Here is an 18,155-nt window from a genome sequence, read left to right on the forward strand (position 1 = left end):
CATGTTTGTGGTTTGGGTCTCCTTAGCCAGGTCGGGGCCCGGGATGAAAAGCGGGGCCGACGTGACGGGGGGCTGCACTGCTTGCTTCTCAGGGTGTGGGCACAGCACAGGAGACAGAAGGCATTGCTTGGTGTTTGCACTGCAGATGGTGGTGTGTACACGTGGCGGGGGGAGCAGGGCAGGGCACTGTGTGTGTTAGAGACAGTGCTGCCCGATGTGTTATACAAACTGCTGTCAAGGGAGCTTCAGTGGCATCATGGGGAGGTTCCAGAGCATGTCTCCCAGCTCAGCAGAACCACCCTGGCACCTTCCCTCTGCAGGGGCACAGAGGAGGACAGACGGACCCTCCTGCGCCTCCCACAGTGGAGATGGGGCATCCTGGAGCGGGCGGGTTAGAGAGGAAGTGGGACAGCTGAGCAGAGGAGCACCTAGAAACCAGAGGCGGGCCAGAGCTGCCCAGATTGGCTCTGGATTGGGTCTTCCCCAGGCTTTGGGGGTGTGGGGTGCAGGCTTGGGACGAGACCCATCCCTGTTAAAAAGCCAGGGGTTTTATAGCCCCGGAGCCCTTGACAAAGGTTGGGGGAAAGAGGAGGATATGAAACCAGGGGCTCTGGCAAATGTTATCAAAACTACGCTGTGGCGTGGCCCTCCTGGGGAGGGGAGCCACTCCCAGCAGGTCCTGGCTGAATGTATTTAAACAGCCACCTGTCCCATACCCACACCACTCCTACATCCTTAGTAGCTGCTGTAACCTTCGGTGCCGGGTCCTGGCCCCAGCCCAGCCCCACTCCCCACCATCCTCATGCTGAGTTTTGTTTGCAAACAGGTCCCGGCACTCCTGGGAGGTGAGTCAGCACCACATGACGGGGAAGGAGCCATGGAAAGCAACGCCGAGAGCGAGGAGGCCACGCCAAGATGGACGAGCCCTTGGGACAGTGCCCAAAAGACCCTGGTGCTAGGGAGCATGGTTGGGGCCACGCACGGGAACAGAAGTGTGGGGCTGGGGGTCCCTTCCAGCAGTGGTCAGGATGGGGTGGGCCTGAGCTGCATCGCTGGGCCCGACTCAGCGCTGTGCCCTGGCGAGAAGGCCTCTGTGTGGCGGTACGCCGAGGGTGCAAGATGGGGCCAAGAGATCCTTGGAGGGCCAGGGGCAGCCCTGGACTGTCTGTACCGCCCGGCCGCTGAAGCAGATTTCTCTGCACGCCTGGAGGCCAGGCACCAGCTGCCCAGGATGATGCCTCTGCGGGAGGCAGCTGAACTCCCCCTCCTTTCGATTCCCACAAACGGGGAGGTGAATATCACCTGGGCGGAGCAGGGCAAAGATGGGCCTGGCTGGGTGTGGACAGAGGCCGTGCTGGCCAGCCAGGTGGGCCTCTACAGCCATGTTTCTCACAACTACCCCCTGCCCTTGTCTGGGCTGGAATCCCAAAGTCTGTCTGCCTCTGGCAAACCTCGCCGGCTGTCTGAGCAAGACTCCCTCCGCTCGGCCAGCCCTTCCGGAGACAGCGTGGGCGACCCACCGTCCTGCCGCCACCGGAGCGCTCGCTACCCCTTCCTGCTCGAGGCCACGCTGATGGAGAGCAACCCCTTCCTGGCTTCCTCCCTTGGGGCGGCAAGCACTCCAGCTGAGGCTGCCTACGGCAAGGGCTTGGCCTGCATGGCCCTGGCATGCCAGGCCCAGGATCGCCCATCTGACCGGGGGGAGGCCCAGCACACGGAGCCAGACTGGCAGCAGGCAGCTTACCCACAGCCCTGGAGCCAGCCGGTGCACCTGGCGCCCCACCCAAGAACAAAGACCCCGCCCGCTTTTGAAAGCTGCGCCAGCTCAGGGAACCAGGTAAGTGCTTGGAGTCTACACAGCGACTGCCCCAGGCGCTACCGGGGCCCCGGGAGGAGGTGACAGCAGTGTGCGTGGCACCGCATAGGGACACTCGATGGCCGGCAGCACCTCCCAGAAAAACGCTGCTGAGTGCTGTGCTCTGGCCATAGGTGATGCCCCAGAAACCTTCCAGCCAGGCGGGGTCACAGATGGGGATGCTGAGGTACTGCCAGTTAATTGACCTACCCAAGATGATTCTGGAATTGGAGCCCTGACCTTTGAGTCCGTCCTATGAAGCACGCTGGGCTCCACAGCCTGCAGTCTGGGCACAGGGGCATGTCCCGGGGCTGGAGGTCACTGCTGGCCGAGATCCCACAGCGGGAATGTCCCAGCCCAAGAGCAAATTGCAGCCCTGCTCGCAGGCCTGATCACTTGCTAGCAATGAGATGCAGAAGTGCACACAGCAGTGGGGCATGGAGGCAGGTGAGGCGGCAGAGGCAGGGACAGCGCGGTGCATTGGGGGAGAGGGCAGCTGTGGCCGGGCCCTGGCTGCTTTTGAATTCGGAGGGTGAATCGGGAAGGTCCTTGTTGGTGTCGTCAGGTGGGAGACAACCAGGGATATGCCTCTGGGACCAGCTGGACAATTGCTGCTGGTAACTAGGGCCCAATGCCAGGGCTCTGCAGCAGGAATGGTCTCTTCCGCCCGCCCAGCCAGCTCTGGACTCTGCTCCGGGGACTGCCGAGGGAGCAGCCAGGGGATTCATGCTCTGCCACCCAGGAGCGGCGCAGCAGGAGAGGGTTGAAGGGCTGTGATGTCTGCTAGGAGGAGCAGCCAGCCGGTCACTGGTAAATAGGGCAGCGCTGTCGGTTTGCGCCCTGCTGCTCCCCCCAGAGGTGCTTGGCCTGGTGCCGAGGCCGTGCTGGGGACGGGCAGTGGGGAGGGCAGGTCTTTCGGGTGCGGGAGCGAGATGGGATGTTGCTGGAGGCTGCAACACACCTGGTCAGGTGCCTCAGGGTTTCCTGGCTGGTGCCTGGGCCCCCTGCCTAGTTTGGGGGTTGGGTCCTGGGCCCGGTGCAGGGGCTTGGAAAGGTTGGGAGCTCCTCCAGCACTCTGTCTGGGCGCTGCTGCTGCCCTCTCTGGTCTCTACGCTGCACGCCAGGCCCAGTCAGCGGGCGCTGCCTCGGGGACTTGGCGTTGCCCAGCCCATGTCTGAGCATCCACACTGTGTTGTAAATGTGGGCTTGCCATGGCTGGGCTGGGTCTGCGCTGTGCTAGCACGTGCCTGTTGCGCTGTGCAGGCCCGGACCCGAAGCCTCACTGCGCAGTGACAGCAGGGTGTGGGCTCTGACCTGCTCCCCAGCAGGGCCTAGGACCCAGGTCCTGAGCCCTTGCTGAGCCCATTTAGTGCCTGGGCTTCGTGTGCAGTGTAGCCGTAGTCGGAGACCGGAGCCTCGGAGGGAGCGGAGAAGAGGTGTCTGGAGGGACTGAGCGAGGATACCGCCAGCGTCTCCCTGTCTGACAGGCAGGGCAGGGCAGCTGCAGGAGCGCCCTGGGTAGCTCAGGAGTGAGATGGCCAGGTCTGGAGCAGTCCCTACCCCTCCTGCCTGCTGGCCAGGCGCAGACAGAGGGTGAGTCAGTGGTGCTTGTCTGAGTCATGCTAACCGGGGCGGAAGCAGGGCACTTGTGGCTACTCTTGTGGCGCCGCTCTGGCCCTTGCGAGAGGCTGGCTGGCACTGGGACAGGAAAGGGACTTGGCATTGCCCAGCCTTCCCTGTACGCTGAGTGCCTGGGCGGCCGCCCAGCAGAGTCAGGTGCCTCCCAGCTGTGCTGCAGAGCCCTGGTAGCTGGCAGCCTGTGTTTGTACTGGTGGTGCGCATCCACTCATGCCTTGGTGCACAGAATACAATTTACTCCACCCACGGGTGGAGAAGATTAGTGGGAATGCTGACGGCCCCATCCGAGGATGGCAGCTCCTGGTGTCTCACTCCTCTTTGCTGCCTCGGGTGAGTCCCTGGCTAACTGCTCCCTCTGTGAAACCAGGGCAGTGCTATTATTGGCTGGCCTCCTGGCGGGGGTGAGGGTGGAGGAGGGTTAATTTGCTACGGATGGCGAAGCGCTCGAGGGAGGAAAGCTCTGCGTACGTGCTGGGCTCATTCTTCCCTCCCTCAGCAAGGCTTTAACCCGAGAAAAGGCCTTGGGGTTGCTTCTCCTGTAGCGCCCAGACGCCCCTGCTGAAGTTGGGCCCTTCTGTGGGGGACAGTGAGAGACAGGGCCTGCGCTCCCAAGCTGAGCACAACCCAACAGGCCGGCGCTCACAGTGTGGCAGAAAGGAAGGGTGTGGCAGAGACTCGGGCAGGGAGGTATTAGCCCCATTTTACCACTAGGCAAACTGAGGTACGGCTCCGACTCCAGCCCCTCCCATTGGGACCCTAAAGGAAGTTGTGGGAGCAAAGCCTGTTGTCAGAGCATGACGCGCGTGATTTGCCCAGGGTCTCGCAGAGTCTGGGTGCAGCCACATGTCCTGATTCCCAGCCCGCATCTCCTCTGTGGTTGGTGCCCGTGTCCCCCCGGGCCTGTGCTTGTTCCCCGTCGCACTTGCTCCTCCCTCTCCCCCCTGCCTCCATCACCCATTGCTGTGCTCTGTCCCCTCTAGGAGTTTTACCAGAAGACGGATCCTGGCTTCCCCCATGCAGGCGCGGACCCGGACCCTGCGCCCAAGCGGGCGCCGCTTCAGCTGCTCAGCCAGTTCGAGGTGGGGAAGGTGGAGCGAGATGGCGAGGCCAAGGCGGAGCTGACATGGAAGGGAGCTGAGCAGGTGGGGTGCCTGGCACGGGCCTCTCCCAGTGACCAAACCCATCCTGCCAGTCGTGGCCAGCTGGATCAGCCGCTGCAATACCTCAAGCACAAGGTGGCAGAGGGCGTGTGGGCCAGCCGGCGCCTGGCTCTGGATTACCCTGTCTGCAAAGCACCCGCCAGGCCCTCTGAGTCCAAAGACAAAAGCCACCTGCACCAAAGCCTGCAGCCTGGCTCCCCCATGGTGCTGCAGGACTCCTCCGGATGCCAGCCCCCTGCCCTTTCCAAAGCAGACCTCCCTTTGGGGATGGAGGTGCTTCCAGCTCAGGCTGCCCCCTGCCAGTGCTCTTCTTGGGGCAGCCCCCCGCGGTGCTGCAGGAGGTGCCAGGGGGCAGGCTGTGATGCTGCCCTTTCCTTTGGCACTGGAAGTGAGAGGCCTGGACCGTACCCAGCTGTGGCTGGAGCTCTGGGAGGACCTGGCACCCAAAGGGGCAAGGTGTCCTCCCTGCTTCCCTGCCCTCCCAGCAGTCGCCACACCAAGCTGAAGAAGACCTGGCTGACCAGGCACTCGGAGCAGTTCAGGCACCCAGCCAGCTGCCTCGGGGCTCCGGCTCAGCTCCAAGAGGGTTTGCCCCTGCGGTTCAAAGCTTTAAAGAGGGAAGGCCCAGAGAGTGCAGAAGAAGGCCACTGGGCAGCTAAGCGGCCCCACAGCCATGTCTCCAGGGAGGTGCTGTGCAGCCCCCGTGGCACCAGGGGTAGCTCTCCAGCAAAGCGGAGCTCACAGGCAGCCGAGACCCAGGTGCTAAAGCCCACTAGGAACTCCTGCACGGCACTGGAGCAGAGAGACAGGCTCCTGGCGACAGGAAGCAAAGCCGAGGCAGGTAAGAGGTGTGGAACCCGTGTGGCCAAGCAGAGAAACGTGGGTTTCAGGCCAGAGCGATGGGGCTAGGAGCTAATTCTTGCTCTGTGACTGCCCTGTTATTGCCTAAGACACCCTGCAGAGGGGCAGCTTGAACGGCCTTCGCCAACTGCCCTGGTCTGACGAGCAGAGCATGGCTCCAGCACGGAGCAGGGGCACTGGCTCGTCATGGTCAGGGGTAACTTTCGCTGGCCAGGAGACAGACAGATTCGACGGTGAGAAGGGCCATGTAATTCCTTGCCTGTGTAGATGGATGGCTGGAGACTATAATTAACATGTGCTTCTTGGTCAGCGAGAAACACAAACACCAACATGGACACAGAAACGCGCACACACGGGGTACACAAGAATGCAGAACCCCACCCCAGCCAGCTAGACATGCATGAAAAATGTGTGCGCGCAATGTGCATGCGGGCATGGAAAGGCAGCCAGACATGAGCAGAGGCCGGGGTCTGGAATAGCTTTGGCATTGCTCTTTGGTATGGAGGGAGCCAGGCGAGAAGGAGAAGGGACTTTGTCCACAAGTTGGTGCTCCAAGAGACACGGGGTGGGGGGGATGCGCAAATGTCCTCTCCAGATTTCCTGCCTTCTGCACCAGCTCAAATGTGTCAGACGGTGGCTGGGCTGGGAGAGGGCAGGACCAAAGAACTTTTCGCTAGTGTTTCCCGCTGTCAGAGTCCCACAGCTGCATCCCTGCCCCTTTCCTCCCCTGTCTTCTGCCTCCTTTCCACGGCACCCAGCGTTCCAAACTGCTCAGGCGTGGTCCCAGCCCCGGGGAGCATACAAGACAAATTCACATGGTGCAGTCCGAGCATGTCATAAGAAGGTGTGGATGTGGGTGGGCAAACTGGTGGCTGAGCAGGGTAACCAGCAGAAGCTCTTGGGGCGGGGGCCGTGTTTTCTGGGTGTTTGTGCAGCACCCAGCGCAGTGGGGCACCACTTGTGATTGGCAAGGCAGATATGAAGTGAAAGAGCCAGGTGGTTCCCCAGCAGGGGATGGACGTAGTCTCGTGGCTCTTGATGGGATCTGGAAGTGGCCAGGGGACTGGGTGGAGGGGTCGTGGGCTGCATTCAGTGACACCAACTTCAGTTATTCGGCAGTAGCGCCTTGGGCCCCCCAAAATCACAAGCTGATTTACAAATAACTCTTGTGGGGTGCTTTTCCATCTGGTTCCTAACCCGCAGGGTGACGCTGAGGTCGGGCACTCAAGCGTCCCCCCACCACAGACACTCGAAAGTTGCTGGGCAGCTTTATTAGACATGCCAGCTGCGCTGCTCTTAGAAACACGGCTTCCTGGAGCTGTGGGGGATCCAGAACCCGCTGTGGCCAGGCTCAGAAAAGCGAGCACACTGCCTGAGGGACGGCATCCGAGGAGGGCAGGAAAGGGGCTGTGAAAGGAGGCCAGGTCCTAGAAGGCAGCAGTTCCGAACAGCGTAGGGCCAGGAAAGGTAACCAGCTTGTATCTGACGCTCGGTATGTGGGAGCTTAGGAGATGCCTGAAAGATATGGAGGAGGACAGAACTGCGGCAGCCAGAGGAGGGAGCTAGCCACAGGATCTTGTGTAGTCCCCTGGATTCATCCCTCGCTGTGTAAGTGCGCTACCTCCCCACCACCTCCCCAGACCTCTGTGCAGCCGCTCTTTCTCTGACAGCTGCAGGGGAGTTGGGCCGAGCTCCTCTCTTGGGAGGCCAGGGGCTTTGGCTTCTTCCGTCTGCCTGGTCAGCCTCACCTGCTCTCAGCCGTGGCAGAGAAGGGGGGAGCTGGGGGGAAGAGCTGGTGCAGGTGCAGACGTGGGTGTAGGTGTGGGAGGAGATGGGGCAGAACTAGGCTGGGGGTGGCTCGGCCGCGATCAGACATTCCAGGGTTCCGTGCAGGCACTGGGGACACACGTCCCTTGGCGACCTTGGGCCCCCAGGCGAGCCGCGCAGTGACCTTCGCGGGTAATCCTGGCTGGTGTCTCGGTAGCAGGGGCACCGTCAACCCCACTTTGTTGCCCAGGGCTCCCGAGCTGCAGCGGAGAGGAGAGCGGAGAGCCGAAGGAGAAGCGCTACCTGCAGAGTGTGCCGTGCATGGCCCTGCCTGCCAGCATCGAGAGGTGCTATGCTTGTGCCTCCCAGGGCAGGACAGTCTCTGGGTCCCGGGAGACAGAGGAAGAGCCGGTGGAGACCTTCTGCAGGCTCCTGCATTTCCGAAGGTGAGCGCACGTGCGGCTGTGCTCTTTGGCGCTCCTGGCGCACTCAGCAGGGCCACCCATGCCCCCGGGGACTGCAAGGGACTGAGGCATGGGAGCGCCTTTCCTGTGACTTGGCCAGCGCTGGCTGCCGTTGGCGGTGGCCCTCCGCCAGGGGCTCGTGCTTTCTCCTGCAGCCCCCCGGAAGCCAAGCCATTACTGATGGGGGCAGACGCGAGTATTACATGACCCAAGGAGACGCTGGGCTGGGCAAGGACGTTTCCAGCCCTTGCGATCGATCCGCAGGGCAGTGGCCGTGTCTCCCTAAGGGCAGGCTGGGGGTTGCGTGGCTTGGACATTTAAAGCGGGCTGGATGGCCCCAGGGCATGTGGTGGATGTAGCTCCCCACAGCCAGGGGTTCTGCTCTGAAGTACTGTGGCAATACCAAAATTACCCACTTGTTTGTCAGATGGCAGCAGCCCCGCTCCTGTGTAGCCTTGCACACCTCCCATCACCTGAGATCTCACAACCCAGCGTGGCTGTGCTTACCCCATAGCTGGCCGGGAGTCCTCCAGCCCGACCCAGGAGGGGGGCGGGTGAGACATTCGGGCTGCTCTGCTGCCTGAGGGGAGCTGTACTGGGGGCATGGGTTAAAGATCGGAGGGTGCTTTTAGCTAGTCAGAGCATTCAGCCCGTAGCCTCAATTCAGCCCGTAGCCTCAAGCCAGTGGGACTGTGCAGGGCAGTGGGGGTCGCAGTAAGCTGAATGTGAGCCCCCAGTACGAGCCTCTGCCCAAAAGAACAAAGCCAGCCCTTGGACGTATTGCCGCAGAGCGTCCAGCAGGTGTTCTAGCGCGTCCACTGCTGGGGCGCTCTGCCTTGTTGGGGTGTCCACAATTCATGCTTGTTGATGATTTGGGGAGGACTCAGAGAAGAGGCCTGGGAACAGCCGGGGTGCCCAGCCTGCAGCCCCGGGACCGGACGTGGCCCCCGGAGCATTCCATAACCCTGCAGCAGCCTGCTTCAACATGATGTACTGCCGGATGAGTCGCTAGCGTTTCACTGCCACATTCCTGATGCAAAATCAGCCTCTTCACGCCCTTCGGTCCAGTACTTTCCATCTGAATCTGTGGGGAACAAGCCAAACTTAAATGAGCAATCAGTCCCGGTGATGCGAAATCTTATGAAAATGTCTGCCATCTGCCTGGCGCGGGCAAGCCTGTGCCTAGGTGTGTGTGGCTCTCCTGTCGGCCCCAGTGAATGAAAGGGTGGGGGAGACATGCCTTGTGTTGACAGAGCCCAGGCAGTTTCATTTAAGAGATGGCGAAGGGTTTATAAGTGCCCATGGGGGGAACAAATCTTTGATCCCAGAGGGTGCGTCAGTCACACTGGGAACGGTGTGACAGAATCCTAGGCCTGGCACCGACGCGAGACCGACTTAGACTGGCGATAAGGTGTGGATTGTTACTAGTTGCGGGTAATTACCCATCAGAAGACTCGACCGAGCACTGAGGTGTTTTCCTACTAGAGCCGTTCTCACTCCGTCAGGGGTTAATTCAGGGCGGAGGTGAGCACAGGGGGTCCCTGCTGGCTTTATAAGCTGCGAAGCTGGGCCAGTAGGGTTGAGATTATGGGCCCTGAAGCTTTATCCCTTCAGGAGACTTGGCTGGGGAACTCTGAGGCCCTACTGTGGGCTGGCCAGGGGTGGCTCGCCTCCTTGGCAGCCATGGGGCCCTCGCCTCCAGTAACTGTGTGTGCCTTTCATGCCCACAGCTGAGCTCTCTCTGTGCTGCTTGTAGGCTGGCGTTCCGGGACAGCGGAGAGCTGAGCGTGGCTGGATTTTCCACACTGGATGAAGCAGAGGGTGAGAGCTTGTGCCTGAGGATCTCCAGCAGGGAGAGAAGGAACAAGGATATCAGCACCAGCCTCGGCCTAGCCAAGTACCTACTCTCCATCCTCGGGGACCAGTTCTGTGAGGCTATCAGGCGCGACAAAGAGGCCTGGCTGTGGGCACAGAGGGAAAATGAAAGTAAGTCGGAAACAACAGCTCTGGGCACCGCTTTGAGGCTGGGAGATGCTGACTTCTCGCAGCACGTGGGTTTGACTGCCACAGGAGCTAGATGCTTCCCTGCCTGGGCTCACCAGCTGCCCTGAGCTGAGAACAGCCGCTCTCATTGCATACAGCACCGTTGGGCTGGGCTCTTCTGTGCCAGGCCCCAGGGCGAGTCAGGAGCTGTGTGGGCGCGGAACGCACACTGCTGCGGAGCTGGGGCCTGAGAAGGGCGAGGCAGGTCAGGCTAGCTGGCTGGTGACGGGGTGTGTCTGCACTGAAGCTGGGACACGGGATGGCGGCAAGCATGCATGTCCTCCGCTGGCTTTAACTCCACTGTCTGGGAAAGCAGCGCGGCGGATCCAGGCCACGCTCACAGGTCTGGGCAGCCGTGAAGACACTCCCAGTGATTCCCCACGTGGCGATGCGCCGCACGCTGGGGCCCTGGGACTGCCACGGAGCAGGAGGTTCCTCAGCTCAGCTCAGGGTTGTGCTGGGCAGGGGCTTTGTCTGTCCCAGGTCTCACCCACAGTCGCTCACAAGCCAGGTGGCTCCAGGTGACGCTGGGCTCCTGGGTTTGTGCCTGAAGAAGCGAGCCTCAGCCAAGTGCTGGCTGCCCCTGCCCCTCGGCTGCCTGCCTCCAGCGCAGCCAACCACCTGCGGCAGTCGCTCCTGCGGAAGTTTGGCGTCACTGGGCAGTGACTCCTGCCCCCGGTCCCGAATCCAGAGGCTCTGCAGCCACAGGGGAGAAGACAGAACGGACCCAGCCCACTAGGGGGGAGGTGGAAATGAACCTGGGGGCACAGTGTGTGGGAGCCCTGGCCTGAGCCACTCTGGAGACTCGACTTGTGCTGCCTCCGTGCCTAGGACGCTTGGCAGAGCAGTGGGCAGCCAGGGCCATGGAAGGCAGAAGGCCGGGATCAGGGCGGCGCAGCACGGGGAAAGCCAGGTTGTGCTAGAGCGGGTTCCGGGCGCCTGCGGGTGCTGTGTGGGAGGTGAGGCTGGGGGTCAGACTGGCCCTCCCGGGCATGCCCTGCGTCACAGTGGCCTTGGCAGAGCCATCTCCAGGTTCCGCTCCTCCGTGTGGGGCGGCAGAGCGGTGAGGTGTCCAACGCCGTAAAGCCAGGGAGGGAGGAATGCCCCGTCTCTGTGTTCTTGGCGGCACGGTGCTGGTGAGTGAGGAGAGCTGTGCTGCTTCCCAACACAAGCAGCAGGGCCTTTGGCTGCCGCAGAGGTGCCCCGGGCCCCGGGCTTCACAGCTCAGACACTTGGGCTCCACCATGACCCGGAGCAGAGGGGCCAGCTACCGAAGGCCTTTGTTCGCTTGCAGGGGTGACGGCCTGGAGGCGAGGGAAGGGCTCCTTGCAGGCCTGCGACGCCTGTCACCGCGGCCTCTTCAATGCCCACTGGAGCTGCTCCACCTGCGGGTTCCAGCTGTGCTCGGCGTGCTACCGGACCGAGAGAGAGCGAGCCAGCCCAGGTAGCTCGCCAGGCTCGCGTCGGGAGCTGGCTGGGCAGCAGCGAGTGCGCGGGGGCTGTCCGGGGTCATGCGTGGCATTGTGCGGTAGCTTAGAGAGGCCCCAGTCCAAACCGCCCTGAGTGCGGGACGGAGGGCGTGAGTGTGTCTGAGCACCAACCTGAGTCTCGTAACAAGACCCTGTGTTTGTCGTGGGCTGGGCGGAACATGCAGCCTCCAAACGTCGGGGGCGGGAGGTGCTGCATCCGGAGTCTGGCTGGTAGCTAACGCCTGTTTCCTCCGTGACATGGGCTCTGGGTGCTGCCGCAGGCCCTAGGCTCAGAGCGGGTAGAGCGGAGCGTGGCAGGGAGCTGGATGGGCGACAGGTGCACTGGCTCCCCGACTGACTGACTGGCAGTGGGAGCGGTGGCTCCTTTCGGAGCACAGAGCAGATGCGCCCCAGAGTGGGGCACAGCGCTCTGGGGTTGGATTTAACTCAGAGAACAGGCTCCTGTCCCAGGAGGGCCAGGCAGGGGACACCTGCTTGCATCCCAAGTGGGCTGTTGGAGCTATTGGAAGCAGAGTTCTTCCTCTGCCAGCCCTGGAGGGAAGAGCGGAGGGGCCGGGAGCTGGTGGTGACCAGGAGGGGCAGCCCTGCACAGATGAGCCTGAGGCCTGACCTCCCTGGATCCAGCAAACTCCCTCGCCCGGGACTGCTCAGGTCCTGAGGGTGCTGGACCAGGGAGGTACAACCTGCAGTGTAATCACAGTAGGGCCAGCACCCCTGGCCGGACAAGCCCTGAGGCTAAGGGCGCAGGGGAGGGCGGGGTGGGGCAGACTGACTCTTTATTGACCTGGCTAGAGGGCCCAGGCTGTACAGCTCGTCGCTGGATTTCAGCCTCCTCCTGCATTCAGTGTCTGAGTTTGCAGCTGTCTTGAAATTCCCAGTTTGGAGAGCTCCGGGCGATGGGTGTGGAAGGGGGTGGGGGCGGAGTTCCCGTCCCTGTGGGTTTGCCAGCTCTGAGCAGTGACTGGTGCCTTTCTGTCTCTCCAGACCGGGCAGAGGAGTCTGTGCCGTCGGCCAAGTGTGTGCCAGGGCAGGGCCATGACGTTCTGTCCCTCATCCCCGCGCAGTTCATCCCCGGCCATGGTGAGCTGCCCCTTGGCGCGGGTGCAGCAAGACCGCTGGAGACGGGCTCGGCAGGCTCCTGAGCCTCATGCTGAGGGGAGAAGTAGCCCTGGGTGGTGCAGGAGCTCACCAAGGAAGCAGCTTGTGGAATGCTCCCTTAGCTGTGCCCTGCAGCGCTTCCTTTGGGGAGGAGCCGGCAGCTCCCGGACAGCCTGCACTGCCACCCAGCTCCCTGCAGCACCTCCTGCTGGGAGAGCCTGGGCTTGCAGTCCCTGCGGTCTCCCGCAGGCAGTGCCTCCACTCCCTCCCCGACCCCAGTTCCTTGGTGCTGTGAGTGAGGCACTGCCTGGGCCAGAGCCCTGCAGAGCTCCACTGCCCAGCCGTGCCGTCTCCTCTCAGACCTGCCACTGCCTCTCACCCCTCTCTGTCCTTCTCCAGTCCTGGCCGAGCTCTGGCAGCTGATGCACGAAGTCCGGGTGAAGTTTGACATCGAATCGCACTGCCCCTGCAGCCTGAGCAAGAGCCTGATGGACCAGGAGAGGGGCGGGGAGGTACGAGGCTTGGTGTAAAGGAGGGGTAGGCTGAGGGGCAGGGAGAGCCTGGCAGGGGCTGGAGGAGAGAGGAACGGGACACCCCCCTTAGCTTTCAGAAGGAGCAGGCCCTGGCAGCAGGGGAGTATTCCGAGGAGCTCGGACCTCCCAGCGTGCAGAGTGGAGCAGTGGAGGTTGCTACAGCTGGAGGGGCCTGAATCTCACTCCCGGGCACGTCCCCTCGGCAGGGTGGCTCTTGTCTTTGGTAGGCGGGCGTAGCCCACGTTAGCAGTCCCGTTCGCATGTCTCCTCCGTCCGACACCTGGAGGAGTAGCTCCTGACCCCCCGACCCCGGGAGGGAATCTCGGGGAGCAGGGCTGGGGGATGGGCCTACCTGGGGTGTCTCACAGCCCCCTGCCGCTGGCTGTTGCAGAAGGAGGGGATGGGGAGCGCACCGCCTCCGCTGCCACCTGCTACCAATGGCGAGACCGAGGGGCCAGGGCCAGCCAAGGAAGGTAGGTCTCCGTCCTCTGCTGCAGCTGTGAGCGGGTCAGCCCTCCTCTGCTGCAGCCCTGGCGGCGGTGGGGAGAGGAGGTGCTGGGGCGGGGTGTGCCTGCGGTTCCCTGGGGCACATGGGAAAGCAGCGTAGCCTGGGGCAGAGCTGGGGAGGGGGCGAGCTGGCGGGCAGGAGCCAGGTGCTCTGTGCTTGTGGGATGCCCCGCTCAGAGTGCCCATGGGAAGGACCTCAGCGATGTGTCTCTCCAACCCTCCCCGCTTCTCCCTTAGAAAGCCCAGACTCCGTCCCCACCGCAGGTGAGCAGAGCCCAAAGGGCGCGGTGCAGACCTCCACGCTCTGTGAGCTGCTGACCTCTACGGCCGTCAGGCTGTGCCTGGGGAAGAACGGCGTGCACATGGCCTTCGCGCCTGTCTCCCCGGCCCTGCCCAGCGTGAGTCCAGGCTCTCGTGCCGCTTCTCCGAGATGCTGGGGTCTCCTATCAGACACGGGCAGGGCCTGGATGTGAGCTCGGCCACTCCAGCCTCACAGTGGGGGTGGGGTGTAGGGTTGGGTGCAGCACGCCCAGGTTCCTTTCCAGGGCGCGTGGCCTGGGCTGCCGAGGTTGCACTGCAGGGTGAGACTGGCCTGGACAGGACTGTGCTTAGTGTGTGGGGGAGCTGGCAGAGTCTGCCTGGGCCTGAGCAAGCACAGAAGGCCCCAGTGCCTGGAGAGGGAGGGGCCCTCCCTGGAAGAGCTGCTCAGCCACGTCCCCGGGGAGAGGGGCCTGGGAGAGGGGTGGGAGGGGAAGGCCCCTGTGGAGGGGCTGAGCTTTCAGCCGTGGTCCTCTGCTCTCCCAGGGCAACAGGGTCACCAACATCCTGGACAGCATCATCGCCCAGGTGGTGGAGCGGAAGATCCAGGAGAAGCAGGTGGAGCAGGAGCAGAGGAGCCCCAGCCCCCCCGAGCTGCAGGTGTCCCACTCCATCCTGGCCCCAGCGGGGCTCCTCTGGCTTCACGATCCAAACCACTCCCGGAACTACAAGCTCTTTCTGGAGCACTGGAGGCAGGGCCAGGTAGGGACAGTTCCCCGGGCCCCCGTCTCTCCGGGCTGTCTCCCGGGCCCCCGTCTGCTGTGCTGGCACCGGAGGTGGTGGCCTCAGCGGCTCCCCAGGTTCAGTGCCGCACCCAGAAGAGGCCTTGTGCCGGTGCTGCTTCTAGGGACGGAGGCTTGTTCCCCTGCCCCGCGGGAGCTGTTTTTGGAGGGTCCCCTGCGGGATGGCTGGGAGCAAACTTGTCTGCCCCTCTGCACCCCCCGGCATTCCCATCTGGCTCCCCGGCCCTGGCCCTGTGTGTGACCTCTCCTGCACACTCTCCAGGCACGCTCCAGAAGTAACCGCCGCCTCCCCTCTGCTGCCCCCGCAGCCTGTCTTGGTTTCAGGGCTGCAGAAGACGCTGAAGGGAAACCTGTGGGAGCCTGAGTTGTTCCGCCATGAGCAGCAGGGGCGGGAGGTGCAGGCGGTGAACCTGCGACGGCAGGCGGGCTGGACCAGGCTCAGCAGCAAGGACTTCTGGGACGGCTTTGCCTCCAGTGCCAGTAAGCGGCTCAGCTTGCCGGGGTAGCCGCGAGGAGGGCTGGCTCCGTGGGGCGCCTGGCAAGTGGAGCGGGGACAGCTGCAGCGCGGGCTGGCAGCTCGTGGGAACCGAGGGTGCTGGGTCTCGGTGCCACACGCCCGTGTCACACGCCCAGCTCTAGCTGGTCCCCTCTTGGGCAGCCACAGCAGAGAGGCCGAGGACGGACTGGGCCCTTCAGCCTCACCCCTAGAAAGGGTCCTCCCCAGGCTGGGAGACGGCCCATTAGAACATAAGAACGGCAGGACTGGGTCAGCCCAAAGGTCCATCCAGCTCAGTCTCCCGTCTGCCGCCGGTGGCCAGTGCCAGGTGTCCCAGAGGGAGTGAACAGAGCAGGTGAGCATCAAGTGATCCCTCCTGGCATCCGTTCCCAGCTCCTCCCAGACAGAGGCCAAGGACACCAGTCCTGCCCATCCAGCCTTACAGCCGCGGAGGGACCGGTCCTCCATGAATGTATCCAGTTCTTCCTGAGCCCAGATAAAGCCCTGCTCTTCACTGCGTCCTCTGGCGAGGAGTTCCCCAGGCCAACCGTGCGCCCCGTGGCGCAACACTTCCTTTCGTTTCCTCTAACCCTGCTCCCCATCAGTGCCATTGGCTGAGCCCGCGCTCTCAGGTTATGGGAACGGACAAGTTTTCCCAGAGGTGATTGTCTAGATCTCTGCCGTGGGCAGGACAGCCTGGAGAGGAAGCCTCTGTCCCATGGGTACACAAGCCACCGGGTGTGAGGGGAGAAAGCTGGCTCCTCTCTGCGGCAGTGAGCTCACTTTGTGCTTAGAACGGCCCTGGGAACCAGGGTTATTTCTGAGGCTTGCCCGAAACACGGCGTCTGGGCATAGCCTGGGGAGCTCGCGGCAGGAGCCTGCATGCACCACTCTCACAAAGCGAGCATCTGTGTGCCGTGGAGCTCACCTGACGCTTGCTCCGTCCTGCTGCCCGGGATGCGTCAGGGTGAGGCTCACGCTGGGGAACAAGGTGGGCCTGGGCTCTGCACGGCCCTGCCAGCAGTGACTCACTGCTCCTCCAGCTGCACACTCTGCTCTTCCCTTCCCCGCAGAGTGCCTGGAGACGGAGGACGGTGGGGGGAACCTGCTCAAGCTGGAGTGTGGCTTTGGGGACATGCCAACGTGCAGGTATGTGTACATGGGGCAGAGGGAGAGTTACCTCTGCCTCCACCTGCCCCCAGCCCTGCCTCTCCACCACTCCTTACATCATCTCCTCCCCACTGGGCAAGGCTCGCACCCAAAGCTGCTTCTGCCCTACGTGTTCACCTTAGGGATCCCCTTCCATCCTCAAAGCCACAGGCAGACATTGACTAACCTCATCAACCAGCCTCTGCCGGGAGCACCCAGGGTTCCCGCTAATTTTTCCCACCCATGGGTGGAATAAAGTTTGTTCTGTGCACTGAGGCATGTGCAGATGTGCACCACCCATAGAAACAAAGGTGGGCAGCTGTGGGCGCTCTGCTAATCACATGGGCAGCCCCCGAATCTCTCTGGGCAGCTGCCCAAGCGCTCAGCTTCCAGGAAACACTGCTGGCAATTATTATATCCCCCTGTGATGGATAGGGAAACCGAGGCGCAGAGCGCTCACAGAGAGAGCTGGCGGCGTTCCACGCTCTCCCTGGTCTGGCCACGAGGCCCCATTCCCCTTCTCACAGTGAGAGTACAGCCCAGGAGCCCCGACTCCTAGACCATCCCTCGCCCGGGTGTGTGGCCTAAATGCCCTGGTTTTGCAGTGGCAAACGGCTTCAGACGCTGACTCCCTAGTATGGCTGGCAGCTTTCCCCAGTCCTGCTGCAGCTCTGCTGGGGACTAACCAGTGCACTGCCAAGGCACAGAGCTGAAGGGAGGGCCTAAAAATGAGAGGACAAAAGTGCAGTACCTCCATGACCTCCTGGGTGATCTGGGTGTGCCAGGTGGCTGGGCTCAGATCCCCAGCTCGCCCGCGCAGGCTCTGCCACCCCTCGGGGGTGCGGGGGGGTGAGATTTGTGTCACAAACCCTCCCGAGACCCTGCAAGCCAATCCTCCTCCCAGTTATGCTGCTGCAGTGTGGGTGTGTCCCACAGCAGCTAGCAGAGTTGCTGTGGGCCAATGGGGAAAGGAAAACCTGTCTTTTTACTGTGGGCCATCCCGTTCCCCAGGGTCGCACGAAGCCCAGCTGCAGTCGGGGTGTCTGCACAGCAGAGACGGGGGCATTCTGAGCTTGGGCTAGCTAGTGGGGGCCCCAGGAGCAGGGAAGACGTTGATTGCATCCAAGACATTGGGTTAGCAGCTCCAGTTCCACCCCAGGCTCCCCCAGGCTTCAGCACGAGCTGAGTTGCTGTTTTCCCTGCTGTTTTAACTCAAGCTAGCTAACCTGGCGAGGGTGGCAAGGCAGGAGCCGGCATGGACGGTGGTCCTGCACTTTTAGCCTGGCACGCTTGGGACGTGCAAGGCCATGCTGCACGGTTACACAAAACATGCTGGGAGGTGCAGGCTCACACGCGTGGGGGCGGCGTGCTCGCTCTTAACCCAGAACCCCAGCAAGGCTGAGATCAGCGGAGGGAGGCACGCTCCGGAGGGCTGCCTGTGCTTTTCTACCGTTAGGTGGCAAGACCAGGGAAGGCTTCACCTTTTCTGCACCTTCCCAGGGCCTGTTCCTCAGAACCTTCTCCTGTACAACAGAGGCCGAATTCCCTGGGCTGGCCGACTCGCAGCAGAGCAAGCCGGGCCATGCTTTAGTCTGGGGGAGTTACACGTCTCCTCCTCTCTCCCACAGGGCTGAAAACCTGTATGCCAGTTTGCCTCTGCTGGAGTACTGCGGGCATGACGGAAAGCTGAACTTAGCCGCATACCTGCCGGGCAGCCAGGGCAGGCAGTGGCTGAGCCCCCAGATCTGTGCTGCCTATGGTAGGTGCTGCCCTCCTTTTGCTTTCAAAGACCTCTTAGCTCTTGTACTGCCTGTTCCTCTCCAAGGGCGTCACAACGCAGGGCGAGCCTCGTCGTCTTCCTCGGACGGGTGGGGAAACTGAGGCAGGGACTTGGCCTCATGGGCTACGTGGAAGGCAGGTCCCAGGAGTCCTGACTGTCAGTCCTGGGCTGTGCTGCTGTGGTGCCTCTGTATTTACAAGAGGCTGGTGTGTTCCTCGGCCGGCCTCTGGCAGAGTCAGTAGCTGTGCTTGGG

At 62.6% G+C, this 18,155-nt stretch overlaps 1 protein-coding gene across 2 annotated transcripts in view; it reads left to right on the forward strand.

Annotated features, from left to right (window-relative positions):
- Positions 1-18,155, forward strand: part of HR (HR lysine demethylase and nuclear receptor corepressor) — a 40,052-nt gene that overhangs the window by 18,680 nt on the left and 3,217 nt on the right. For both annotated transcript variants that reach the window (XM_074981717.1, XM_074981718.1), the window contains exons 2-14: positions 827-1,837; positions 4,474-5,494; positions 7,532-7,727; positions 9,502-9,731; positions 11,083-11,232; positions 12,263-12,358; positions 12,776-12,888; positions 13,301-13,382; positions 13,654-13,814; positions 14,221-14,436; positions 14,786-14,957; positions 16,047-16,122; positions 17,751-17,881. In XM_074981717.1, coding sequence (XP_074837818.1) covers positions 878-1,837; positions 4,474-5,494; positions 7,532-7,727; positions 9,502-9,731; positions 11,083-11,232; positions 12,263-12,358; positions 12,776-12,888; positions 13,301-13,382; positions 13,654-13,814; positions 14,221-14,436; positions 14,786-14,957; positions 16,047-16,122; positions 17,751-17,881 — 3,604 coding nt within the window. In that variant the 5' untranslated portion in view covers positions 827-877. The remainder of the gene's footprint in view (positions 1-826; positions 1,838-4,473; positions 5,495-7,531; positions 7,728-9,501; positions 9,732-11,082; positions 11,233-12,262; positions 12,359-12,775; positions 12,889-13,300; positions 13,383-13,653; positions 13,815-14,220; positions 14,437-14,785; positions 14,958-16,046; positions 16,123-17,750; positions 17,882-18,155) is intronic.

The sequence above is a fragment of the Carettochelys insculpta genome, chromosome 31, assembly GCF_033958435.1.
Source record: "Carettochelys insculpta isolate YL-2023 chromosome 31, ASM3395843v1, whole genome shotgun sequence".
Taxonomy (NCBI): domain Eukaryota; kingdom Metazoa; phylum Chordata; order Testudines; family Carettochelyidae; genus Carettochelys; species Carettochelys insculpta.